The sequence below is a fragment of the Micromys minutus genome, assembly GCF_963924665.1.
Source record: "Micromys minutus genome assembly, chromosome: 26".
Lineage (NCBI taxonomy): Eukaryota > Metazoa > Chordata > Mammalia > Rodentia > Muridae > Micromys > Micromys minutus.
The window spans coordinates 16020792-16048216 of NC_137961.1; the positions used below are offsets into that span (position 1 = coordinate 16020792).

A 27425-nucleotide genomic window follows, 5' to 3' on the forward strand; every position below is an offset into this window, starting at 1 on the left:
GTCGTCAAAGATGGGTAACCTATGTAAAGAGCTAAGCACGGAGGCTTGGCACTCAACAAGCCCTTAACATTGTGTCAACAAGAAAGCTCTAAACGCCTTTAAGATACAACTTGATAAAAACTGCTCCACTAACGACGCCAACTTTCCACAAAGTAGTCTCCTACTAAGGCCAAATTCAAATGAGAACTGAGCAAGCTAAAGGTAAAGAGCTTACACTGTATCATTACAAAAATGCCCAGAAAGAGGAAAAGAGCATGTTCCTTGCCCAGCAACATTTATGCAAACACTGGTATTCCCTATACAACAGCCACCTGCACAAGCAGTTCCAGTTTGGGGGGGGGTAATATTAATTCGGGATTCAACAGTTTAGTACACAACCGCCTGGCTGAATAAACAAGAACCTAACGCTACCGCTGGCTCCAAGCTCCGCAGAGCCGCTTCTCCCGCTCCCCCGTCAAGAAAGCAGCCCCCAGGGCCCTGCGACACCAGTGACCCGGGCCCCGCAGGGCGGGTGCGGGCGCCCTACGCTGTGAGAACCGCGGCAGTCCGAAAGGCCTTTGTCTGAAACTCTCCACAGACGCTCTGCGGCGACGAGCGGGGCCCAGCCGCGCCAGCCAGGCCTCCGCCGGCGGGGGACAGAGCGCAGCCCGGCCGCGGACCACGCCCGCTCGCTCACCCGGGCAGGCTTTGCGCAGATGCTTCTCCAACAGCGACTCCTCCAGCAGGAACTCGAACCAGCAGGTCTGCGGCGGGGTGCAGGGCCGGCTGGAGGTGGCCGCCTCCCGGTCCGCCGCCTCCGCGCTCATCCTGCCCCCGCCGCCGCTGCTCCCGCCGCCTCCGGGATCCAACCTGACCCACGCCCCGGCCCTTTATCCAGCGAAACCGCCCAGGTACAGACCGCTCGCACTGCCCAAGATGGCGCAGTAGTCTGCCTGAGGCCGTCCCCCGGATCCGCAGCTCGCCACGCTCTCGACCAATCGCTGTTCGACTTCGGAGGAAAGGGGCGGGAGCAACAGACCGCTCCACCTCCTGGCTGCCAAGGAGTCACCTGGCTCTTCAGAAGAAGCTCGATTCTGGAGGGGCTCTCCAAGTTCTCCGGGAGTTCCCAGAGAAAATGAAGCGAGTTCAGTGTCTTCGTAATAAGACGAAAGAGACCAGATCTAGTTGCTGTGTCCTGGGTGCTTTACCTTTTTGAGATTCCTTCCAACCTAACTCCTTTCCCCGTTTCCTAAAGCAGATTACCTACAGTTAGATCTAACTTTTCTACCACTTCCCAGGACTAAGTCTCGGTATAAGGACCTAGTTAATTCTCCTCACAGTCTAGGCACACTAAACCCTATTTCACGTGTTCCGCCATTCTGTAACGTTCTTTAAGTACCGTTATCAACAAAACTGAAGAGCAAAGTGTAGTGGGGCATGGCATGCCTGGAAAACCCAGCACTTGGGAAGTAAAAGCCAAAGGGTCCCCTCAAGTTAGAGACCAGATTGGTCCGCCTAGAGAGTTCCTGGGATCAGCTAATCTGGTCAAAATACATCCAGAAGAAAGGTTGAAGAAACTCCCCGACATCCTACATACACCCTATAGAAAATTTCACAGATTCTAGTTGCTAAAGATGATTGTTTTCATAAAGGGACCCTGAGAAACACAATTTTTCAGATTTAGGCCGTTTCTTTTAGATGCCTCTCCTGTTTTGTTTTGCTTTATTTGAAACAGGGTTTCACTCTGTAGCCCCAGAATGACCTGAAACTATGTAACCTCAGCTAAACTTGAACTTGAATCAATCTTAATGAATCAACTGCCCAAGAGCTGGGATTATAGATCACCAAGTCCTGGGTGGGCTTTTTTGGAGGATATCTGTTGTTTTGGTTTTAGATTTCTCTTTAAAAGAATAAAATAAAACCATGTATAGAATATGTAAAACTATTCCATATTCTGGAGGTTAATCTTATGTCCTTTAGGAATAGCTGGGAAAACAATCCTTTAGTCGGTCTCAGCTTTGTAGCAGCTTTTATAAATTTAAAACTGTTATAAAGTCATGTCAACGCTTCAAACGTCTGTGTATTACTCGTAAAATAAAATAAAATCTAGCTGAAGGAGAATGGAATGAGACTTGAGCAACCCGAAGAACTAAAGCGCCGGTGTTCACTAATCGCCATCAGAGGCCAGACCTGAGTCTCTGAATCACTCAGACTTTAAATGGCAACCCCCAACCTTGTCCTCTGAGCTTAAAGCCTTCTACAGTAGCAGACAAGATTGGCAAAGAAAATGGCTGGACAGGTACCTCCAGGTTGACACTCTCAAGTCGCTCAGGGAAGAATTCCATCCTCTGGCCAGTGGGAAATCTGCCACTGCCAACTGAACCTCTGGAGAAAAACTCATTGGAACGGTTCTCACTTTCAAGTAACATGAGTCTATGTGTCAGGATTTAAGGCACCAATTATTTGGTGTATAGATCAGACACAAATTCGTGGTGTGCTTTTAGGATTGGATCTCAGAATTTTCCTCAGGAGCCACATGCTGTCACATTAACACATCACCGGAAGACCACGGTACTCGTCACCATCTGATTTTCTGTGCTGTTATGTCACAGTTGTCAGAGGCAGAACCATCCTGGCATGAGTCTCAAAAGTCCATTCATATACTTTCGAGATGAGAACAGATGTAAGTGTGCTAGCAAATACCGTGATTCCTTCCAGTAGGCCCTCCCAACCCTGGTATGGTTGGACACGCCTTTATTCCCAGCATTCACAAGGTGTAGAATGATTGACATGTTTGAGACCCGCTTTAGCTATACAGCAAAACTCTTTATTTTAGTAACAAACCAAAGCTATTATATCATATCTAAACAAATTGGGGAATATAGATCTTGGTTTCTCCTCCTCCTCTCCCTCTTCTTCCTCTTCAGATTTATTTTCAGGACCTGGAGAGAAGGATTGGGAGTTAAAGAGCATTGGCTGCTCTTCCAGGGCGCTCAGGTTCAATTCCCAGCACACGGGACTCACAAACAACTGTAACTCCGAATCTAGGGGATCTGACACCCTCTTCTTGCATCTCAGACATCAGGCAGACAGGTGTGGCATAGGCACACATGCAGGCAAAACACTCATACATAAAAATAAAAGACTTTTCTTCACTAGTCTATGTGCACCCTGGAGGTCAGAAGAGCATGTCATCAAATCCCCTGGGAACTAGCTCTAGGCTCCTGCAAGAGCAGGAAGCACTTTTTTTGTTTTGTTTTGAGAATCTGACTATGTAGCTCTGGCTGCTCCGGAACTCCCTATATAGATCAGGTGGGCCTCAAACTCACATATCCACCTGTCTCTGCCTCCTTGGTGCCACGATTACCATTCTGAATCAGCATACCTGGCTACAAGCACTTTTTACTCCTGAGCTTCTCTCTCAAGCCCCTAAGAATAAAGCTCTTAAATGTGGTCCACAAAATGCTACTGGACCACTGCCCTTAGTGGTTAGTTTTGTCAACTTGACACAAGATAGAGTCATTTGGGATTTGAGAAAATGCCCCTGAAAGATTTCTGCTGTGTACTGAATTGTTGTGATTCATTATGGATGTGGGTGGTACTCACTGGAGGTGGTACCACTCCTCATCCTAGATGGTATAAGAAAACAAGCTGAGCAGGCCATAGGGAATAAGTCAGTAAACAACACTTCTTCATGGCCTTTGCATTAGCTCCTTCCTGTAGGATCCTGCCCTGTTTGAGTTCCTGCTCTGATTTCCCACAGGGCTGTGGAGTTGTAAACTGAAATAAGCTTTCCTCTGAAGCTTGTTGTTGGTCATGTCTTAAACCCTGTGACAGCTCCAGAGGTTTCTCAATGGTCTTTGGGGTAGTTTGAATGAGAATGGCCCCCCAAAGGCCCATGCATTTGATTGCTTAGTCCTCGGTTGGTGGAACTGTTCAAGAAGGATTGGGAGGTGTGGCCTCGTTGTAGGCTTTCAAAAGTCCATGTTCTTTCCACTTAGTTGGTTCTCTCCCTCTCTCCCTCCCTTTCCCTCCCACTCCCCCTCCCTCTCTTCAGACTTGTGGACCAGATTTAAGTTTTCAGCCACTGCTCCTCCCATGCTCCCTGCAATGATAGTTATGAACTTTCTGGAACTGTGATCCCCAATTAAATGCTTTCTTTCATAAGGTACCCTCATCATGTTATTTTTCTGTGACAACAAATTGACAGGGATTATCATTTTTTTCAACAGCCTGACTTGTCCTGATATCTAAGTGAATGTTCAATGGGTTACATCTAATTAAGCAGGTATATACATGTTAGGAGGCTGGTGAACCCGAACATGTTATATGAGCTGGAAAATGGTCATAAACAGCCGACCACTTATCAACAAGAGTTTTAGAAGACAAAAACAAAACAAAACCTGGTTCTTGAATATAGATGATTTAAGGAACTCTGTTTTAGAATTTATATGAAAGAAATTTTCTACCATATTTACTAATATTGAAATTTCCAGAAAAACAACAAAATCCACAAAAGATCTCTATAAAAAAAAAGTGGCAGTGTTGTTTGGACACATGTCAGTAATACACAATTCCATCATATGCCTCTTTAAAGTTCTATCAACTTGTTCTGGGAGCAAAAGCTGGCTTACAGAGGTGATTTGAAAGATGCCCTGAAATCTTCTTTTTCCACATTGCGCACAGTGAAAAGAACCATCACAAGTTGTGATGAGGCTGGAGAATGTCAACTGTACCATCTGTCCATAGTCATGACAACACCTTGGTTGTTGTTTTTCAAGACAAGATCTCACCAGTAGCTCTGGTAGTCCTGGAACTGACAATGGAGCCCAGGCTGGCCTTAAGTGAAGAGGTCCTCTCATAGCAGTAAGCTGCCTAGAGTCAGAGGTCTTCTGGGTTGTTACTTAGTGGAGCTAGCCTAGCATGTGTGAGGCTCTGGGTTAGATTCTTAGTACTCAAAATTAACTAATTAATTAGAAGGCCTTTGTTTCAGATTCAGTATATACAGCCTGTATGACAGAAAATGCACTATGTAGATGAGGAGTCACCAGACTATCGGGGAAACCGGGTGCTGAAATGGCAGATCCAGCAAGCACCAACTAACCAAGAGCTACCTCCCCTATGCAGATAAACATAGGGCAGGAGGAACTGAGCTCTTAGCTCTAATTGGGAACATTTACTCTGCTAGGAGTAGAGAAACCCTATATTGAGAAAAAAAGAAAAGAGAAAGAGAAGAAAAAGAAAAAAAAGAAAAAGAACAACTTTGGGGCTAGAGAGATGGCTCATAGGTTTAGAGCACTGGCTGCTCTTACATAGGACCCTGGTTCAATTCCCAGCAACCACATGGCAGCTCACAACTGTCTCCAACACCCTCACCTAGAGATACATGTAGGCAAAACAACAATGCACATAAAAGTAACAGGGAATCATAAAAACCATCTCAGCTGGTCTGCTCAGACCCCCTGAGCCTGAGCCTTAGTTCCCCGCCTGGCCCCATTTTCACTCCAACAAGATGAAAGAAACGATCATGAACCAGGAAAACCTCACCAAACTGCAGGCACAAGTGTGCATTGGTGGGAAAGGAATTGCTCGTAGAAAGGTGGTTCACGGAACGGCCACAGCAGGCAATAAAAACTGCACTTCTCCTTAAAGCGGTTAGGGGTAAGCAACGTCTCTGGTACTGAAGAGGGGAACATGTTTACAAACCAAGGAACAGTGATCCATTTGAACAACCCTAAAGTTCAGCAGACACCTTCACCATTCCAGGCCACGCTGAGACAAAGCAGCTGACAGACATGCTTCCCAGCATCCTAAACCAGCTCGGTGCAGACAGTCTGACTAGTTTAAAGAGACTGGCTGAAGCTCTGCCTGAACAATTTGTGGATGGAAAAGCACCGCCCACTACTGGAGAGGAGGAGGATGAAGTTCCAGATCTGGGGGAGAATTTTGATGAGGCTTCTAAGAATGAGGCAAACTGAACTGAAGCAACTAAAGGTGACATTTGCAGAAGTCACAGGAGCTGCTATTTTACATCATGACTCCTTTTTAAAAATTTTGTTTACTATGGATCTGATAAAATCTAGATCTCTAACATTTTTAAGCCCAAGCCCCCCAGACACTGCAGCTCTTTTCAGTTTTCGCTTATACCTAATTAATTCTTTGCGGCAAATTAAGCTGAAGAAGCCTGGGAATAAAGTTTAAAAAATGCTAATGAAATTCTTTACCTGGTTAAAAAAATAAATAAAAGAAACCAGACTTAACTTTTCCAACTGTGCACTGTGAGCCTGAAATTATTCGTTTTCTCTAGAGCAGGTTTTGCAACCTGAGGGGTTGAGATTCCTTTGATAGTCAAACAATCCTTTCAAGGGGGTTGCCTAAGATCATCAGAAAACACGGGTATTTACATGATGATTCATAAACAGCAAAATTACAATTATGAAGCAGCAACAAAAGTAGTTTTATGGTTGGGGGTCATTACAAGATGAAGAATTAGACTCAAGGGTCAGCAGTATTCTGAAGGCTGACAGCATTGCCGTGGGAGACAGAAGCTGTGGAGACAGAACATCCCAGGCTAAAGGGAACAATACATGCTACGAGTCGATGGACCCTGACAAGGTTAGATCAAGGGAGAGCAGCCAGACATCAAATACCATCAATTGTATGATTCCATTACATACAACATCCAGGATGAGACAATATGATTAGTGAGAGGTGCCTAAAGCTGAGGAGGGGGTGGCGTCAGCTGACAGCCAAAAGGAATGGAGTTTGTTTGTGGTGGGCAATGAACATGTCTTGAAGTTGGCTGTAGTGAAAACTGCACAACAATATTATTGAAAAAACTCACTGGATTGTACGCTCAAAAAAAGTGAGCTGCACTATTAGTTATAGCTCAATAAATATAACAAGAAAGTTTAAGAACAAGTTAAAGGCGGCTTAAAATTCTGAGTTTTATTATGAACACAAAACAAGGAGGGTAAACAAGCATGAAAGAACATCATTATTGATAAAAGGATATCAATGTTACAAAACCTGGGATAAAACTGTTTATACTTACAAACAAGTCTTTTAACGTATCTGTACTCACTAATGATTTACACCTTTGCAGAGATGCAAGCTTAGTTACAGGAGGTAACATTTAAACACTCTCAGCACAGTCAGGACTCAGAGGTCGACCTACATAAAGGCAGCTGTGTTCATTCTTGATAAGCTGTACAAAGGCTATTGGCTTAAAACAGGAAAAGGTAATTTATGTGCTATTTTCTGTTATGTCACTGTTACACAAAATATAGATAATGGTCCTAAGTAAAGGTCATAGAATTGCAGAGTATTTCATAAGCCAAGATTACAGAACAATACAAAGAATCCTTTATACTAAATTCAACACATTTGATTCCAAAATGTAATTTTTATTACAGAAACACATATATTATTTAGAAATTTCACTAGACAGAAAATAAGGTGTCATATATATTTCTTTGCAACACTACATCTAATGTGATTTAAAGCATTAACTCTATACATTAAAAAAAAAACAGTAATTCAGGTAAAAACTTGTTTGATTTTCCTTGTAATTTGCCAGATTTCTAATACATACTGAGTCTAAAGCTATTACCAAATAGCAACAATAGAGACTATGTATTTAATTTTTGGATCTATTTTTGAGTTAGGGGCTCATGAAGTCCAGGCTGGCCTCAAACTCATTTATGCAGCTATGGATGACTTTGAACACTTGAGCCTCCTGTCTCTACCTCTCAAGTGCTGGGACCATAGTGTGCATCATATGTTTCTAGATATGTTAAAAGAAAGAACACACTAAAATATAAATTAGAAAGTAGTTGTTAGCTTTTAAAAGTTCTTAAATATATAGAAGCAGTAGCACATGTCCTATTTTCATGCATTAAAAATAAGTCTACTAAAAGATCAATTTACATAGAACTGTTAAAAACCCAACTGAAAAAAATACAATTTTTATACATAAAGAGACATTAAAATGTGTTACTAACTCAAAAATAAGAAGCCGCAAGGAAGATTTATCAAAACTAATAAGAGAGGTATACAAGAAACCAGTAATCTATTTTAGGCATGGTTTTCAGCCACAAATTGTTAACACAATTTAACACCCACATCTTCATTCTTTGTTGAGTCAATCTGTACAGTGTGGAAAAGTGTCAGAACACTGAGGTTATTGGCAACTGGGTTAATATTCTAGAAGGAAAAGCCACTGTGTGTGTGTGTGTGTGTGTGTGTGTGTGTGTGTGTGTTGGTCTCTGTGTCTCTGTCTCTCTCTGTCTCTCTCGGTGTCTCTCTATCTCTCTCCCCCTCTCTTCCTCTCTCCATGTCTCTGTCTCTCTCTCTCTCTGTTGGTGTGCGAGAGTGTGTGTGTGTGAAGTCAGAGCTGGACTGCAGCACACACTACTTAGATTGTAAAACTAAATTGCTAATAAAATGCAGAACACCAAGATACAGATGCCAAAGTGATTTTTAAAAAATTACTAAACTCACGGAGTCCATATTACATCCCTTATCAAGTAGGTCTCACTTGTTGGGCTATTTGGCATTTAAGGGGCTAAATAAACTAATTTAGAAGGCTGGGAGTCTTGACAAAGTTTTGCTTATTTGAACCGAGTATGAATTGAAGTTAATGATGAGAATGGTGTGGGGGCGGCTCCTTCTGTTGTGCTGCGGATCGAGCCCAGAAGCTCCTGGGCACTAGGAAAGGCTGGAGGACACTTGTACAGGAGCAAGGGAGAAAGTGCACCTACTGTGCTGTCAATGTGGCAAAAGTTAACAGTATTTTCTTATGGAAAAGAAAATAGGTAATAGATATAAAATATAAGACGAATTTAGAAATAAAGAAGTTAAGGCACTTGTTTCTATGGGTTTGTGTTATTAAGAGCAAATATGTTCAATATTTCTTTGAAGAATTCCTTCCCACCCAAATCCTGTAAACTCTGCTCCTTCAATGCAGCTTTACTGTTGAACCCAACAGCTGCTCCGTTACCCAACTATAATAAGCAATTATAGTACCAAGTGGTAGAGTTTTTCACTTGTTACTCCATGAATCACTAAAGAAAAAAATTAAATGCTTTCAACATAAAGTTTCTAGTGTTGTTGTCTTAGTGACAGTTCAGATGGGAGTGAATCAACTTATCTCTGATACCTAATACTTCACTTCATTCTTTTCTTCACCTGTCTCCCCTAATACCCACCGAGGTGCTAGGGGCTGAACCAGGACCTGTGTGTGCAGCCCAGCACTGTGAACCAGTGACTGTGTGTGTTAGCCCAGAACTGTGAACCAGGACCTGTGTGTTAGCCCAGCACTGTGAACCAGGACCTGTGTGTGCAGCCCAGCACTGTGAACCAGTGACTGTGTGTGTTAGCCCAGAACTGTGAACCAGGACCTGTGTGTTAGCCCAGCACTGTGAACCAGGACCTGTGTGTTAGCCCAGCACTGTGAACCAGGACCTGTGTGTTAGCCCAGCACTATGCCACTGATCAACACATCGTCAGCCAATATTGCCATTTCTATAATAAAGCTTACTTCTTGTTTCAGCTGATGCTGAATAAAAAAGCTAATTATATACTTTTTTTTTTTTTGGTAGTTTTAGCTATCCTGGAACACACTATGTAAACCAGACTGGCCTGAACCCAGAGAACTGCCTGCCTCTGTGTCCTCCTGAATATTGGGATTAAAAGAGTTCACCATCATGCCTGGTACTAATTATAAACTTTCAATTAAAAAGTTCTTTATATCTATTTAAGAAATAAGTTGACGGGAGCAAAAGCAGATTACTAATACTAACAGTACATGTTATCATGTCATAACATAAACAAAAATACAATTCATTTTATAAGGGAATTGCAAAAAAAAAAAAAAAATCAGACTACAAGGGAAGTACTTGTGCACTTTTCCCTTTATAATGTGAAAGCTGTTTCTGCAGGCTTTGATCACAGGAATGACCACATGACTACTCAATGTGTACTTGAGTAGCTGGTAGTTTTTCATAAAGCCTGATGTTAAACACTAGTGACTACCCAGATATTCAGAGTCCACCTAAGATACACTGCACAGCTGCTTGTCTACAGTGAACAGGACCATTTACACTAAGGGGAGGTGACAGATGTCACCTAAGCTCCAGAAGTTACTCCAAGTGCACATACTTGAAAAAAAATATGTACATAGATATTACAAAAAAAGGAAATATCTGTCTTCCTAATTTGGAGTTCTTAAAAAGCAATTTTATAGCATTCTAATAAATAAAATTATAAAACCTGTTCACAAGATAGCTGTATAATGTAAAATTAAATATGTATCTTATTTAAACCATTTATTTATAGGCTTCATCCTGAATCTCTTTAAGAGGCCATATTCATTTGAAATTTCTTCCTCCCCCGCCCCCAAAAAAGGGTCTTACCTATTTAACTCTCTGGGCTGTCCTGGAACTCACTATGTAGACCAGGCTGGCCTCGAACTCATAGAGACTCACCTGCCTCTGCCTCCCAAGTGCTGAGATTAAAGGCATGAGCCAACACACTGGCTTACAATTTCCTTTAATGATACAAAAATAAAAATACACCAAGGAATACAGCATTTATACTCTGGACTGCTGAGAATTAACTGTTTGCTCTTATATTTTAAAGCATCTCCACATACCTCCAGAAACTGATGCACATGTTAGTGCTTATGTTATTATTGTGACAATGCTAATATGTCCATAGAAAGTGTGATTACATTGTATGCTCCACATCCAAAACTGTAAAATCATTTTTAAAAGTTCACTTACATATGTACGTATGTATCTATTAACACAAGTTATTGTTTTAGCATGATTAAATTGTTATCAACTCAGTGGGCATAGATGAGGAAAGACAACCACTTAATAGTCATGAAACAATTAAATGTATGAATCTGTCCTATGTTTCGCTAAGAATGTGTTTGCTCACTTAGCAGATGACAGGAACAGTATCATAAAAACAATCACTTTCCTTTATGTTATTTCCATTTTAATTTAAATGTCACATATTTTTAACTGACATTTCTATTATTTTTAATTGTAAAAAGTGTGCATCTGTTACAAACTTCCTTGGAGAATTTTCTCTTGTATTGTAGAATTAAATCACATTAAGTACTTAGTTAAAAATTATGTTTGTGAAGTAAACACTGACCTTGGAAATATTCAAACAGAGATGGGTACTACAGATTAAGGTTTGTGAGACGGTGCAACAAGGAAAGCTTTCAGTCATGTACTAAGGAAGGAAGCTGTCAGAAAGACATCAACATCTGACCATCTACTTCCAAGAAAACTCTAAACCCAGGAATCTGCAGGCGTGGGGAGGAATAGCAGCATTTCAGATACCCACACTATCTGTAAGAAACTGTGTAGGTCCAAGAAAACTGTATTTTACTTCAAGTAACAGGTCTTTGAAATGAAGGCCCTATCATTTTTCAAGACTGGAAGGAAATCACAGTGTTGACTTTATATACAAAGTAGGATCTGTTCCAGTAAACTCGGGTGAAGTAGTTCACGTATGGAGAGTAGTTAATTTTGACCTCATGACAAAACCGTCCATATTTTGAATACGTTAGTTTGTCGCCTTCTTCGAAGACCACCTATCAAAAATAAGAAATACAATATTAAAAACCTTATTAAATATATGAGAAATATAATACTCCTACTAGGAAATATATATCAGTATATTACTATATATATGTGTGTAAGAAAATTATCATTGCTATATATGAGTACAATATCTTATGCTGTTTAGCAAATTTAGGCTTTTCCCTAGTCCCCACATCCACTGAGCTCCTGAGCACTGATTAGGAAATGAGCATAAAATGTCTGTAGTCTGTGAAGGATGTAGCCCTAAAACTTAGCTGGCACTGGCCTATAACGGACCATCGTAGTTTGAGGATTCTATCAGACAGCCTCTCAGGGTAAAAAGTGAATGTACCTTCTTCCTCCTATACCGTCACATTGTTCTTGTGTAGGTCCCGTAATCCTAGGCTCTTACACCCCCACTAACATTTAACTCCCATCTAGCTTTCACTACCAGAGCTCAGCTAATTTTAAGTTTTGCGTTTTTACCACATTAGTGTGCATGCATGCGTGTGTGTATGTATGTGTGTTTAGATCAGAGGACAACTTTCTGGAGTCCTAGGAACTGAACTCAGGTTGTCAGGATTGGAAACAAACACTTTTACCCACTGAGGCACATCACGGCTGACATCAGATGGTAAAGTAGCTTAGGTTTATGCCTGGTATTCCAGGAAAGAAAGAGCAGAAAGGTGGGGTGCCAAAGAACAGAAGGGCAGCAGAGAGTAGACAGAAATATATCAGTAATTATAAAATATCACTGCTTGATTATATCCATCTGTCACCAACAAACCAAAATCATATTATTAAAATACATGCAGCATAAGGTAAATGAGTCACTGTGCAAGCTTTCTTTGTCACCAAGGTAGGAGAACAGGAACATTTTCCAAAGATCTACTTTGTGTTCTGCTGGCACCTGTATGTACGCCTCGTGCATGCACTGCCCGCAGAGGCCTAAAGAGGGCACTGTAACACCTTGAGCTGGAGTTACAGGAGGTTGTGAGGGGCTATGTGAATCCTGAGACCTGAACCTGCGTTCTCTTAAACACTGAGCCATCTCGCCACCCTGAAACATGGGAACTGTGAAAAAAAAAAATCACTTACCTCCGAACTGGCCTCAGCTTATGAAGACAAACACGAGTATTTCAGAAGAAAAAGCAAAATTCTTGGCTGTTACCCTACAACTCAGAATGATCAATTCATTTTTTTTTCAAGTCCTCTAGCCTAATTTTCTTAGGAATAAAAGCATCTGTTCCCAGTATTCTGTGAACCTTACAAGTTCCCCTGTGAGTCATCCTGGTTACTAGATAGCAGAGTATCTACTACAAGCTGCAAGGGAAGATGGTGAGCTAAGGCAGCTACAACTCATGGAGGAAGATTATAATGCTAAATAAAGTCAGAACAATCATCTTTTAAATGGTTACTTACGTGTCCATTTGCAATATCTAATAAATCTTTAACCCTACAGCCTCTCGTGGTTCCTATCTCATTGCAGATGGCGTCTTCTACAATTAGGTAGTTCGCTTTATAAGATGTCAGTATTTTATAAATATCCTCAGCAGATCGCTTAGAATAAATTTGGTAAATCTGAAAGAAAGTAATTAAAACAAATTTTAAAAGACAGTGAAAGCACCTGTTAGTTAAAATTACACAGTTTTAATAAAATACACTTTACAGGGATGGAGAGATGGCTCAGCAGGTAAGAACATGCATTGCTCTTGCAGGAGACCTGAGTTTGGTTCCAGAACCCACATCAGACAGTTCACAGCTGCTATAACTCCATCTGGAGGGAATATGAGATTGTCTTTCGGACTCCTCAAGACACCTGTGCTCACATGCACATACCCCCCAATACATTATACACATATAATTATAAAAAATAATTTAAAAAAATTTTAAAGTACAACCTAATACTATACAATTCACCAACCAATCGGGTTCGTGTTTACACAGCTGCACATGTACCAGGACAACTTTAGATCTGTGTTAGTGCTGTGTGTATTATCTGTCCCCTCCCAACTTCCTGCCACAGTCCCAGATAAGCAATGACCTGCTTCGTCTCTACAAAGTTTCTTTCTATTCTAGACATTTGAAATTGATGGGATCTATAATGTGTGGTCCTATGTGACTGACGTCCTTCACTAAGCATAAAGCCTGCATAGTTCATCCATATTGTTTTATAGCGTAAGTGCTTCATTATTTTTCAAAGGCAAACAATATTTACTCTGCTAACATAAGGATAAGACATTTCATTTATCATCAGTTTAAACATTTTGGAGCCATGATGAATACCATACACAAATACTTATGCAGGAGTTTTGTGCAGGACATACATTTGCATTTCTAACAGAGCTGATGTGTTACAAGGAAACTGCAGGTAATTTTGTGAAGACTCTGACTAGTCTCCACAGGCTGTGAACAGGGCTCTGTTTGAGCTCTCTATATTCTAGACACTTGTCTTTTTGGTTTCTTTTTTTGAGACAGGGTGTCTATAGAGCCCTAGCATGCCTGGAACTTGAGGTGTAGACCAAGCAGGCTGCCCTTGAACTCACAGAGACTGTCTTCTCTCTGTCTACCACAAGCCTCAGTACTGGATTAATGGTATATACCAGCAAGTCCAGTAAATGTGTCCCTTTGATTTTCACTATCCTACTTGATCTGTAGAGATATCTTTCTGTGGATTTGAACAAAGTCATGTCCCTCATATGCAAATCGTTTGTTTGTAGTTCTCTGAAGAAATTTGATCCAAGTCCTCTCTCTGGTTTCAAATTTTAATCACTTGTCTTATCGTGTTGTAATAGTTCTTGTTGTTTCATTGCCTCGTGTCAGAATGTTCATTTTCCAAACAAGAGTCAACAATGTTAAAAATAGTTTGGTCACTCAGAAATGACTCAGAAAAAATGCTTGAAACTCGGGCCATGACTAGATAGCGGTCTCATTACATCTCTGTTAGACCTATATTGCCACATACTATTTGTTCTGAAAAATACCCAAATCTAATAGCTAGGCTGAGTACAGTCCTGTGGCTGGAGAAATCTCTCAGTGTTTAAGAATATTGGCAGGCTGGAGAGATGGCTCAGTGGTTAAAATCACTGACTGCTCTTCCAGAGGTCCTGAGTTCAATTCCCAGCAACTACATGGTGGCTCACAACCATCTGTATAGGGATCTGATGCCCTCTTCTGGTGTGTCTGAAAACAGCTACAGTGTACTTATATATAATAATTAAATAAACCTAAAAAAAAAAACAAAACAAAACACTAGATTGGGATTAAAACTTAAAAAAATATTGGCAACCGTTCCAGAGGACCCAGGCTCCATTCCCAACACCAACATGGTAGTTTCCAATTATCTGTAACAACAGCTGTCTATAAAATCAGTTTCAGAGAATCCAACATCCTCTTCTGGCCTCTGAAGGCACTGTACACACATGGTGCACATATATACATGCAAGCAAAACACCCACAACATATACATATATTTTATACATATACATATAATTTGTTTAAAGAATCTGATCTATTTGAAGAATGCTCGTAAGCTACCTACTAGATGTCATGACTGATGACCATTTAGCATCTGAAAACATTATACAGAATGTTAATATATCGAAGGATAATCTCTACCTCATTTTGCTATACTAAGTTTAACTGACATATTTCTAGTCTATCCCAGCCTAAACACACTGGCAAATGCTTCCACAATTTTATTTATTTTTAAGCCTTAGAAAGTTGTAATAAACTCCTGGGACTTTAAAAACACTCCTGGGGGTTATGGGAACAGTTCAGCAGGCAAGAGCTCTTCCTGCTCTTCTACAGGGTCTCTTGTACATCCAGCTCTAGGGGATCTGATGCCCGCTTTTGGTCTCCTAATTCACCCAAATACACACACACACACACACACACACACACACACACACACACGCACACACACAATTCTGAGAAACAACATTACTGAGAGGCTAGAAACGTTTTCCAACCTTAGTCTGATGGAAACTTTGGGGCAAATACCTCATTTTGAGGACAGGACAGAGGCTGCACTGTCCACTGTTGGGTGTTTACCAGCACCCGTCTACACCTGCTAGATGCTCACAGAACCAAAGCTCTAGTTATGACAAACAAGTATGTCTCTAGATATTACCCAGTGTTCTCTGCAAACAATAGCATTCCGAGTTGACGAACCATGGTGTAGGAGGCTGTACAAAGACGAGCCATGTATCATAAAGTAGAGATTGTCTAATAGAGAGCAGTCTCATTTGTGCAGAACTTCATTTGGATTGTGATTAGATAAAATAGCACAGTAACTGCTGGTTACTAAGTACCATACAGGCAAACAGAAAAAAAGAAAAACAAAATACGGTTACTACTCTTGGAGCCAAGTTCCATAAAACATAAAAAAAATTTTTTATTAGAAACCTGATTATGAATGATTTTGAAACACAGTACTGGGGAAAGTTCCTAACAAAGGAAAACAAAGATGTGCATTGTGGTAGCCTGGGCTACATAGTGAGTTTTTTTTGTCTCAAAGACAAAAAGCCCAGGTTATTGTTTTTAAAACTGTGGGGAGGAAACCAAGTCTTAGGGATTCCCAGTCCATACTCTGCCCAAACCATGCCATCTTTTTAAAGCACAGCAAACATTCATCACAACTAACTGCTGCCTGTGAGACAAGTCACCCGTGTGTTTATGTCCCTGTCCTCTCCACCTGCTTCCCTGTGTTCTGTTGTGACAATAATTAATGTTCCCTCTGTCCCTTTAAAAAATTTTTAAAAACCTCTTCTTTGGATCTTTGACAGAGTCTCTTGATAGTCCGGGCTGGTCTTGAATTTACTGCAATCCTTGCCTTTGTCTTCCAAGTTCTAAGATTAAAAGCATTCGGAACCATCTGGGCAGTCAGCTCTCTAAACACATCTAATTATTCCACCGTGCGGCTGGAATAATTACTTATTCAGTCTTTGCTGCTTCCCAGATGCCTCAAGAGCAACCTCAGTTCTTCAGTACACGACAGTTCCACAGAATCTGGCCTCACTTTCTTTGATTCTCTTTCCTTTCCTTTCTTTTTTTTTGGGGGGGGGGGCAATGTGCATATGTGCGTGTACATGCGTGCATGTGTGACTTCAAGACTGAGTTTCTTTGGGTAGCCCTGGCTGTCCTGGAACTCTACGTATCTACAGACCAGACCCACCTGCCTCTGCCTCCCCAGTGCTGGGATTAAAGGCTGTGGCATCAGCACCCAGCTTTATTTTCTAGCTATGGAGCCACACACGTCTTGGTTTGTGGTACTTTTTCAGCATGTGATTAGACACATCCCATTTCCATACAAGCAGTTCATCAGTCTTCAATGCCAACATCAAAAAGAATAATATATGTATGATGACTTCTTACATTCCTTTGGACTCTTTGTACCGAGTGCATACTAAAATACAAAAGTTAACTTTGAAGTTTTACTCATTTAGTGTACTATGGTTTAGTCATTTAATTCTCCTAAGTAGGAAGTGGAACCAATACTATCATTACCAGATCCAGTAGCTTACTCAAGGTAGTGCACAGATCTAACATTTGAGTCTAGACACAGATTCTACAGCCAGTTCTATTTGTTTGTCTTGTTTTCTTTGAGACAGGGATCTGACTGCTGGAACTTGAATGCAGACAGGCCGGTCTGACCTCAAACTCAGCAAACCTCTGCTTCCCTGGGTGCTCAAGTTAAAGGCATACAACATCCTCCAGGCAGTATTTTAATATATTTTTATTATGAATGTTTTGCCTGCATGACCGTCTGTGTACCAGGTGCATTCCTGTTGCCTGTTAAGGACAAAGTAGGACACTGGATCCCCCAGAACTGGAGTTATAGAAAGATGTGAGCTGCCATGTGGGTGCTGTAAATAAAACCCAGGTCCAGTGCTCCTAACTACTGAGCCATCTCTCCAGCCTCTTCTCTTTGAATTTTGTTTTGCAGCTATGAAAGATAGGGCCTCACACAAGTTTTTGAGGCTGTCCCTATGCTGACTGGTTTGAATTTAGTGATCCTCCTGCCTCAGCCGTAGCAGCCTCAGCACAGATATCTTGTTACCCCTGTACATCCAAGGTCTGGGGTCTTTCTTAGCCTTACACTGCTAAACTTTTTTTTAAAACGCTCAGAATATACTTTAAAATCACATGATGTTTTTCACAAGTAGAAAATCATATGATGTTAGCACAGGTGGAAAAAAAAGTAAAGTTGGGTGTGATAATAAGCTACTCTCATCTTGGCACTCAGGAGACAGAGGCAGGAGGATCTCTGAGTTCCAAATCAGCCCTGTCTACAGAATTTCAGGACAGCCAGGGCTACACAGAGAAACCCCATCTCAAAGAAAAAGAAAGAAAGAGAGAAAGAAAGAAAGAAAGAAAGAAAGAAAGAAAGAAAGGAACGAAGGAAGAACACATGAAGAATCCCAGCTCAAGTGATCATTAACTTTTCATATATATAAAGTTATCATTTAAATTCATAACAATCAAAATTACACATCTCTAAATCATATTAATTCGGTGTCATTCTAATATTATGTGGAATTATTTTTAAAAGTTCATAGCAATAAAATAAATTATGAGAAGCCCTACAGGTTGGCTAGTTGGCTGGGTGACTGATCTTACAATACAAGGGCAGGTAGGACGCAGGGACTGTTGAATGACAAACAGTACCACTGACTTACACTTCCAGACTTAATTTTTTTCAAAGCAATTGCTTATTCCCTAGTTTGATCTTGAAATTGCTGTCCTCATGCCTCCATTCCTAGCCAGCTAGGACTGTGTGAATTCGAGACATTCCTGGCTAAGTCAAACAGTAATATGTGTCCTCATGTGGGGGGGGGGCAGGAGTGAACAGCTGACTTAATCTCTCTCCATCTTATTTGAGTCTCTTACTCAAGTATTGCACAACTTACACAACTCCATGATTCGGCTAAAATGGCTGGTCATCAAGCCCTGTGGCATCTAAGGGGCCCTGTCTCCACCTCCCAGCACTGGGACCAGAGGTGCACGCTGCCTGCCACACTTGGCTCTCACATGGATGCCATGGACCCGACTTAGGCCCTCACACTGCCACAGCAAGCGCATTACTCACCGAGCACCTTTCTAGACCCACCACCTTTAACTTACATTTTTTATTTGATCAGCAATAGGATAGATTTGGAAAGACAACGGGTACTGAAACATGAATTGACAGGTTTCCTTCAGTAATTTTGAGAACAGTAACACTTTGAAAGGATGGCTGCCCTTTCTGAAATATTACCCACCAGCCCCTCTGACAGCACTATGAAAGTACCTTTCACAAAAACTAGTGACATTCTCACAAAATGAAGAATTTAATATTTTAATCTTGGATTTTTCTCTTAGTTAATCACAGCCTTTACCTGTTTTTCTTTTTCTGCTTTTCATTTTTGGGATGGCTCTGCTATGTCTCCGTACTCTGGCTAGTCTGAGACTGACTATAGAACGTGGGCTGGCATCAAGCTCACAGTGGCCCTCCTGTTTCAACCTACTGACAACTTGTAAAAACTGCAGTGTATTATAAAACTGGATTTTGCTAGCTATCAAGAAACGTGTACCGGCACAGAACAGATTAAATCGTAGCGTTGTTTTTAGAAGATGAAGTGCCTTACGTTTTCATTCCTCTTGAGAAGGTCATCATCGCTGTAAAGTGGCAAGCTTGTCACTGTCCACCCAGTACATAGCTTAATCACACCCATCAACTGTGGGCTTCCTGCGAACACAGCTGCAACTGGAGCTTGCCTCCTGTAAGGACCCAAAAGATCATTTGATAAAAGCAATTATGCTATTAAGATTTCTACAACTCTCAAATACCAACGACTTGCAATGTGTAAGCACATAAGACTTCAAAGTCAATGCAGCTCCTTTACCTTAGTTAGGTATTCACTTGGAAGCTTTCTACTACAGTCAACAGCTATTTAAGCACTGAAGATACAGAAATTTTTTTTAAACAAAGGGAGTGGAGGTAAGAAACAAGAATGCGGTAGTGGCACAGACCTTTAATCCCAAACACTTAGGAGACAGAGGCAGGCAGACCTCAGGAAAGAAGAATATACTACATCAGATAGGGGCTGATTCTCAGTCATGGCCTGCAACACTAACTCCACATAACTCAAGTCCTTCCTCATCCATTCACCCTCCTGCTCCTCTGTCTCCTGACAGCAGTGTAGACCACTCCACATTCAATCCACTCCAAAGTCTCAGGTGCCACTTACAGGGTAGGAAACCAGCAAACAAGTTCCTTCCTTCCTCCTTCCATTTTCTTTCAGTGCTAGGATGAAACCTGGAGCTTCCATGCATGATCTACAGACTGGAGAAAGGATTCAGCAGGTAGAGGTACTTGCTGCCAAATTTGAAGGTTTGAGTTTAATTCCTAGAACCCATACACTAGAAAGAACTTACACCTGGAAATTGTCTCTGACTTCTACACACATGCCATGGAACCTATATGAACACACACATTCTACCTTTGAGCTGTCCCTCCAGACAAACCTAACTGATCTATTCACTCCAAGTATGTACTAGTCAGCATCTGGCTACCACATGTTGCACAGATAAGCTCTAAAAGAAAAGGAACAGCACCTGGCTGGCCACTATCCTAACTGAAGACTCAGGAGTAAGGAAACAGACTTACAACAAAATAATTATACTCAGATAAATATCTAATTACCCAACATCCAATTGTTCAGGCCTTTGCCTTGCTTTGGGGGTGGGAGGTATTTCAAGATAGGGTTCTTCTGTGTAGTCTCGGCTGCCCTGAAACTTGTTCTGTAGACCAGGACAGACTTGAACTAACAGAGATCTGCCTGCCTCTGCCTCCTGAGACCACCACCACCTCCTAGCTTTGGTAAGTCACACAGGGGATGTCACTGCCTTTGTTGCTTGTGACAATACAATCTCATACTGTCATGCTCCCCACTGGCAACTGCAACTCACATTAAGTATTAGTAGCAATGTTTAAGGTAACCTAAAAAAATATGGAATGTTTATAGAAATTAAGACCTCGTTACAAAACCCATTCCCACCTTCATGCACTCATTCTATAAACAAACCTGTCATGTCTTCAAATATTTTTTGGTTCCATCCCCTTTATTTTCCATGTCTTAAAAACAACCACCGGCATCATCAGGGTCTCACTCTGTAGCTGTGTCTGGTCTCAAACTTACAGTGATCCCCCTGCCTCAGTCTCCCAAGTACTCAAAATCACATGGTTTGTTTTTCTAGGACTTTTTAAAAGGTTTTATCCATTTTTTGTATTTTGTTTCTTCATTAGTGATCTTTAACAAGCTTCAACATAGTTATTCAGAACTCTCTACTGGGGATTAACTGAACACAAAGATGGCTGCAGTAATTCTCTTAGCCATGGGTATGGAGGCAGACGCTAATCTCTGCCATGTACCTGCTAGATCAATGGGACAGCAGCTATATTTGCTAGCTAGTTTCATGTCAACTTAACACAAGCTAGAGACACATCAGGGAAGACGGACTCTTAACTGAGAAAATGTCTCCACAATGTTGGCTTCTAGGTAAAGCTGTGGTTCATAACTGATGTGGGTGGACCCAGTTCACCATGTGAGGTGCTGGGCTGGTGGTCCAAGGTGCTTTAAGAAAGCAGGCAGAGCAAGCTAAGGGGAGCAGTCAGTGAGCAGGGCTCCTCCATGTCCCCTGCATCAGCTCCTATCTGCAGCTTCCTGTCCTGACTTCCTTCAATGCTGACTGTGATATAAAAGCCCTGTCCTCCCCCAGCTGCTTTTGGTCATGGTGTTTCATCACAGCGACAGAAACCCGAAGATATGTAAAACAGTAGAGGCAGTGTGTTTTAACCAGCTGTGCCCACTCCATTTGCTCTTGGGGACCAGAGGAATCTTCCCCACTGTTACACTTGCTGCTCTACAAAAATGTGTAAAACACTAATCACTGCTTATAATCAATAAAGTTTTATGACAGTCTGCTATATGCCAAAAATGAAAAAAAAAAAAACCCACAAATTATTAGAAATCGCTAAAGTCCAATTCCATTGTGTATCACAAACAATAGCTGATATTTGCTATGCTGAATTACTTTCTCATTTGTTATTTCGGGATTTCATGAAACTCTTTATGGGATCCTGTATAACCTGAGTTGAGGAGGAACTGACTCAGAGCTACTTTTTAGGAACACTTCAATACCTTGGATTTCCCGAATCAAGCTCAAGCCTATGTGAACTCAGACCCATTGCCACGAACTCGGAGATTAATTAGGCCTTCATGGCTGTGGTTGTTTCTGACCAAGAGCTAGCGGAAGGAGCATGGCTCCTGGGGCTGTGTTGTTACTCCATGCTTTCATTGGTGATACAGCCTTTTCTGAGTCCCTGAGTTATCCACCTACAGCTTCTGGAGGCCACATTTCTGCTGTGGACAGTACGGTCTCCAAGCCTCCACTCTCACACTTGCCAATGTTGTTCCAACATTAAGATGAGTTTATTTAGAAAATTAGAATTACAAAGTAATGATTCCTGAATTTACAGAAGAACAGTTCATTCATTATTGTTCCCAAATTCATGAGACAGCATGCAATGACTGTTAATGACAGTTAACAATAGTCTTGAGCAGTTAGGTCCTTACTTTATCCAGGTCATAAGTTCCACTGTATCTGGATCATAGAATTCCTGGAGTTCTGTCAATTCTGTAATTAATCGTGGAAAAAACTAAAACACAAAACAAAATACCCAGAGGTGTAAGTAACTGGAAAGCTTAAAACTGTTTCAGAGTATTCCAAAAGACCAACCTGAAGCACACTAACATGTCTACACTGCCACACCCCCATCCTTGTCACTAACCTGGTCATTCTTTCCAACCGGAACAATTATAATTTTATAGTTTACTCACTGCTTAGAGCTAGTGACTAATTCAATTACCAGGCAATCATCAGTTATATCGTTCATATATAAACATTAAATTCAAAAATTCCAGAACCAATATTTTGCAGGTTGATTGGCAATTAGTTTCCTGCTACATTATGCTAAGCCAAAAAATTATTTAATTTCACATATATTAAAATTGGAGTTACCAAAATATATTTAAATATTAAGATCTACTTATTATTCAGATTTTGTCCATTATGGTAAGAATTTACAAGGGCATTAGACTGAAGAAAAGTGTATTAGATGGTTCCTAAAAATGTTCTAGGCTGGATGTGACAGGCTATTAGTGTATTCCTAGCACTTGAGATGCTGAGTCAAGAGGTTACAGTAAATTCAAGGCCAGCCTGGGCTACATAGTTAGATCTTGTCTCAAAAGATAACGTGCAAATGAGCACTCATATACATAAAATATGTAGATAAGTAAATTTAAAAATGTTTGGGGAGCAGAAGTCGGTGGTACATGTCTTTAATCCCAGCACCCAGGAAACAGAGACAAGCAGATCTCTACGGGTTGGAGGCCAGGCTGGTCTACATAGGGAATTCCAGGACGGCCAAAGTGAAAGAAAGAGAGAGAGGGGAGTGGGGCTGAGGGTGGGAGTGGGGGTGAGGGTGGGGTGGGGGTGGGGGGAGAGGTAGGTAGATAGATTGACTTTTCTTTTGGCTGTCTTCTTAGGAAGCAATGGCTGCAACATTAAGGACATCGGCTTTGTTAGTGCGGTATCTTGACAGAAGCTTCCTCTATACTTAGATACATTTATAACCTTACAGATAAGTACATTTTCATACTGTAACATTTCTTACCTCTTTCCATAAACTAAGACCTATAATAGTGGGCACAGCCATGCTCAGAATAAGGGCCTAAAATAATAAAACAAAAAGGGTTTTGGGTAAACACATTTCAGAATATATTAGCATTGTCTTAGACTGACATCAACACGAATCTAGTTCAAAGTGAACTGAGAGAAAACTAATGTTTCAAACAAATTGAGGTGTTGGTAAACATATCTGCTATATAAAGCAGACCATTAAGGTGGGCATGGTGACACACCTCTAATATTAACATTTGGGAGGCAGAAGCACATGGATCTGAGCTGAAGGCCACTTGGTCTACAGACTGAGTTCCAGTCAACCAGGGCTACACAGTGAGATTCCATCTCAAACAAAACCAAACAAAAGTAGTGCTGGGTGCTGGAGAGATGGCTCAACAGTTAGAGTATTTACTGTGTTCTTGCAGAGCCGTCCTAGCATCAGCACGGAGGCTCACAGCACACAACACTCTGTTCTAATGTCCATAGACGCCTGCACACTTGTGGTGCATGCCTTTAATCTCAGCGCTCAGGAGCCTGAGGCAGGAGAATCTCAGGAAGTTCAAGGACAATCTGGGCTACATAGACAGATTCTGTCTCTAAATAAATAAAATAACTTGTTGGTACTTAGTTGATCTGAATTGATGGTGGTCTGTAACTGAGGCAGGAGGATTAAGAGCCTGGGGCCAGTGTGAGTTTATTACATAAGTGATTCTGTCTCATGGAACAAACTAGAAAACATAACTTTCAGAGGGGTATTTCAAATCGCAATCAACATGTTAAACTTTTTAAACATTTATTCCAGTTTATGTATGAGTGTGCATCTCTGTGTCAGTATGTGCATGGTAAGTGTTGTGCCTAAGGCAAGTGGAAGGCATAGGTTCCCTGACATGGGTGCTGGGAGGCTAACGTGGGTCCTCCAGAAGAGCTCTTCACGCTCTTGACTGCTGAGCCATTTCTCCAGCCCCAGTAACATGTGAAACTTCTGTCATGGTCTATGCTATAAGGAGCTTACAAGTAATCATGAACCAGCATGAAAAGTTAAGAGCAAAAGGCACTGAAACCGCTCAGGCAAAACAGCCAGCACGGTCACCATACTGTGTTACGTGAGAAGACATAAAGTCGGGCACTAAGACTGGAAAGCATGAGAAGACCGTTGATAAACATAATTTATCATCTTTTTACCCAAACATGTTCTTCCTATTCTGCTTGTGGTGGGGGTTTTGCTTCTATTTAGAGTATGAACATGAGCCTCTCACCAGCACAAACATCCCGTCTGGATTCCTACAGTTGGGGAAATAGGGGTAGGACATCCAGACAGTGGTTAAACCTCACTAGAGAAACCCACCCTCACCATGAACTTTCCCCTGCCAGGTAAAAGTGTTCTACAGCTTTAGGTCTGATGGGGGCAAGCATCGCACTGAGCCAAACCCTGTCCTCCATCCCCTACTCCCATCTGTTTTGTTTTGTGGACAGTATCTTGCTGTGTAGTCAAGGCTAATCCTAACCTTGGAATCTTCCTGTCTCAACTACCCCGGTTCTACCACACCTAACTCCAACGTTTTATTTATCTTTATTTGAAGCATGCAGCAGAACAGCATACATTCTTTTCACATGGACCTAATTAAAGCCAAAAAAAGAAGATATTTAAAGCCTAAAGTCCATACGGAGTGTGTGTCTGTGACCTTAGACGGCTGAGGCAGAAGGATCACTATAAGTCAGGGGTTTGAAGTCAGCCTTAGTAACAACAATAAGAAATCTTTTAGAAATAAAACCTACAATATTATCTTAAATATTTAAAAATAATAAATAGTTCTTGTCACTCATAAGGCCAGTTAGAAAAAATGTAATGTCATCTCATATTACTGATTCATTTCAATGTTTGCCTTTTCCTTTGTAAGCTGGATTGAAGTGCATTTGTCTAAAGCGAGCATTATAAGCTGAGGGTGGTGCTCATGACTGTAACGTGCCTTCTGAGAAGCTGGCACAGGACTGCTATGAGTTTGGGGGCTCCCTGATCTATGGATAAAGACCCTGTCTCAAAAATGAAAACCACCACCACCACCACCAAAACCCTAAAATCTGGGTGTGATGGAGCATGCCTATAAACCCAGAATCTGGAAGACTGGAAGACGGAAGATCAGGAGGCTCAACTATATGGCGAATTCTGGGCTAACCTGGGCTAAATTCAGCCTTGTCTCAAAAACAGTGACAAAACAATAAAACAATGGCAGGGACACGGCTGAGCCGCCAGAGAACCTAGCTGGCATGTAAGAAGCTCTGGGCACAGGCCCTAGCACTGCATATCCTGGCACTGGGGAGATGTAGTATCTTCAAAAGACCAAGATAAACGCTCACTACACAGTGAGGTCCAGGCCAGCCTGGCACCCTGCTGGAACAAAAACAAAAAATTAAAACATTTTAAACTTATTTATCTATCATAGTCTACTTTTCTACCCATAACTTGTTTTTATGTTGTTATTGTTCTGGGTTTGTTTTGCTTTGCTTTTGCGACAGGGTTTCTCTGTGTAGCCCTGGCTGTTTTGGAATTTCCCTGTACGCCAGACTGACCTGGAACTCACGAGAGCCACCGCCACCCCTCTGCCTCAGTTTGCATTTACTAGCATTTAAATTTTTTTATTACATTTACCTATTTAATTGTGTGGTTGGTGTGTGTGTGTGTGTGTGTGTGTGTGTGTGTGTGTGTGTGTGTGTGTGTGTGTGACTGTGCCTGTGACTGTGCATGTATGACAACTAATGGGAATCAGTGTTCTGCCTTCATCATGTGAGGTTCAGGGACCGGACTGAAATCATCAGGCTTGGTGGTGGCAGGTGCCTTTCCCCCACTGAGCCATTTTTATGTATGCCTGGAAGATAAACAAGTATCAATCACAATAACAATGGCTCACCAACAATACTGGGTGTACAGTTCTTAATCGAAGCCACTTTAAAAGTGTCATCCAAAGCTCAGGAGAGCACACACCAAATGCTGCTAGCATGCACACGTAAGGAGTCCAAATGAATTTCAAGCTGGAAAAAAAGGACACATATACATCCTATCACACATCATTATCTGGTTTCTCTTTTCCAAGTTCTCTTTCCTAAGTTCACAAAATACTAAGGAAGAATGAAAAACCTTTACTTCTAATTTTCAGCAACAGATTGGTACCCTTTTTTTTTTTTTTTAAGATTTTTCTTTTGTTTGTTTATTTGTTTTATGTCTCAGTACACTTGTAGCTGTCTCTAGACACACCAGCAGAGGGCGTCGAACTCCATTACAGATGGTTGTGAGCCACCATGTGGTTGCTGGGAATTGAACTCAGAACCTCTAGATGGGTAGCCTATGCTCTCAACTGCTGAGCCGTCCAGCCCGCTGCTGTCTGTTTTAAGACAAGGGTTAACAGTGTAGAGGAGACGAGCGTCAAACTCACAGGTCCACAAGTCTCTGCCCCCAAGTGCTGGCATTAAAGGCTTATACCTCCATTCAAAGCCCTCTTTCCTTTTCCCTTCTTTTTTTGAGACAAGGTGATCTCACTCAGTAGTCCAAGCTGTCTTGGAACTCAGTGAATAGAGTAGGCTGGCATTTACTAGAGTGAGTCTCCTGCCTCAGTGTTCTGAGATTACAGGAATAACCCACTATGAGAGAGTGCTGGGACTACAGGCATGAGCCACTATGAGTAGCTTTTCCTTTTGTCTTTGGGACAGGAGTTCACCTGTAGCCCAAGCTGGCTTCAAACTCAAGGCAATCCTCCCTTCCACCCTCAGAGTGCATGAGCTACCATACCTGACTTTCCTCTTGTTTCTTTTTAATTTTATTTTTTAGGTAAGGTATCAAGTATCAAGGCTGGCAGAGTCTGCAATGGCCTCTGTGCCCTACTCCTAGGAAGTAACCATCTGCCAGACAAGAATATCTTTGAAGAGATGGAATCGCTATGGCCATGCCTACAACTTATTAAGAGCACAACATACTCTGGGGCCCTGGGCCACAAAGTATCACTTCAACCTCTGGAGAGCCTTCAGAATAAGGTCAGCCACTCAAGTAGCCAACTTCATCTGTGACTGAGCACCAAGAAAAACTGAACACAGCTGGGCTCTGTGACATCTGTGTCCTCAATGTATACC

The 27425-nt window shown here is 41.5% G+C and overlaps 2 protein-coding genes and 1 pseudogene across 3 annotated transcripts in view; 1 reads left to right on the forward strand and 2 right to left on the reverse strand.

Moving 5' to 3' along the window:
• INTS8 (integrator complex subunit 8) overlaps positions 1-897 on the reverse strand; it is a 44467-nt gene extending 43570 nt beyond the window's left edge. The window contains exon 1 of the mRNA XM_080938482.1: positions 677-897. Coding sequence (XP_080794608.1) covers positions 677-806 — 130 coding nt within the window. The 5' untranslated portion in view covers positions 807-897. The remainder of the gene's footprint in view (positions 1-676) is intronic.
• Positions 898-5491: 4594 nt separating this feature from the next.
• Positions 5492-5957, forward strand: LOC308437665 (transcription factor BTF3-like; annotated as a pseudogene). The gene has a single exon. The product of its transcript is annotated as a transcription factor BTF3-like (transcript).
• A 996-nt stretch (positions 5958-6953) lies between these two features.
• The window catches only part of DPY19L4 (dpy-19 like 4), a 56741-nt gene continuing 36269 nt past the window's right edge, over positions 6954-27425 (reverse strand). The window contains exons 14-19 of the mRNA XM_080938585.1: positions 26213-26333; positions 23299-23355; positions 22199-22281; positions 19208-19340; positions 13002-13160; positions 6954-11590 (exon numbers count right to left, since the gene is read on the reverse strand). Of these exons, the coding sequence (XP_080794711.1) occupies positions 11426-11590; positions 13002-13160; positions 19208-19340; positions 22199-22281; positions 23299-23355; positions 26213-26333 (718 nt within the window). The 3' untranslated portion in view covers positions 6954-11425. The remainder of the gene's footprint in view (positions 11591-13001; positions 13161-19207; positions 19341-22198; positions 22282-23298; positions 23356-26212; positions 26334-27425) is intronic.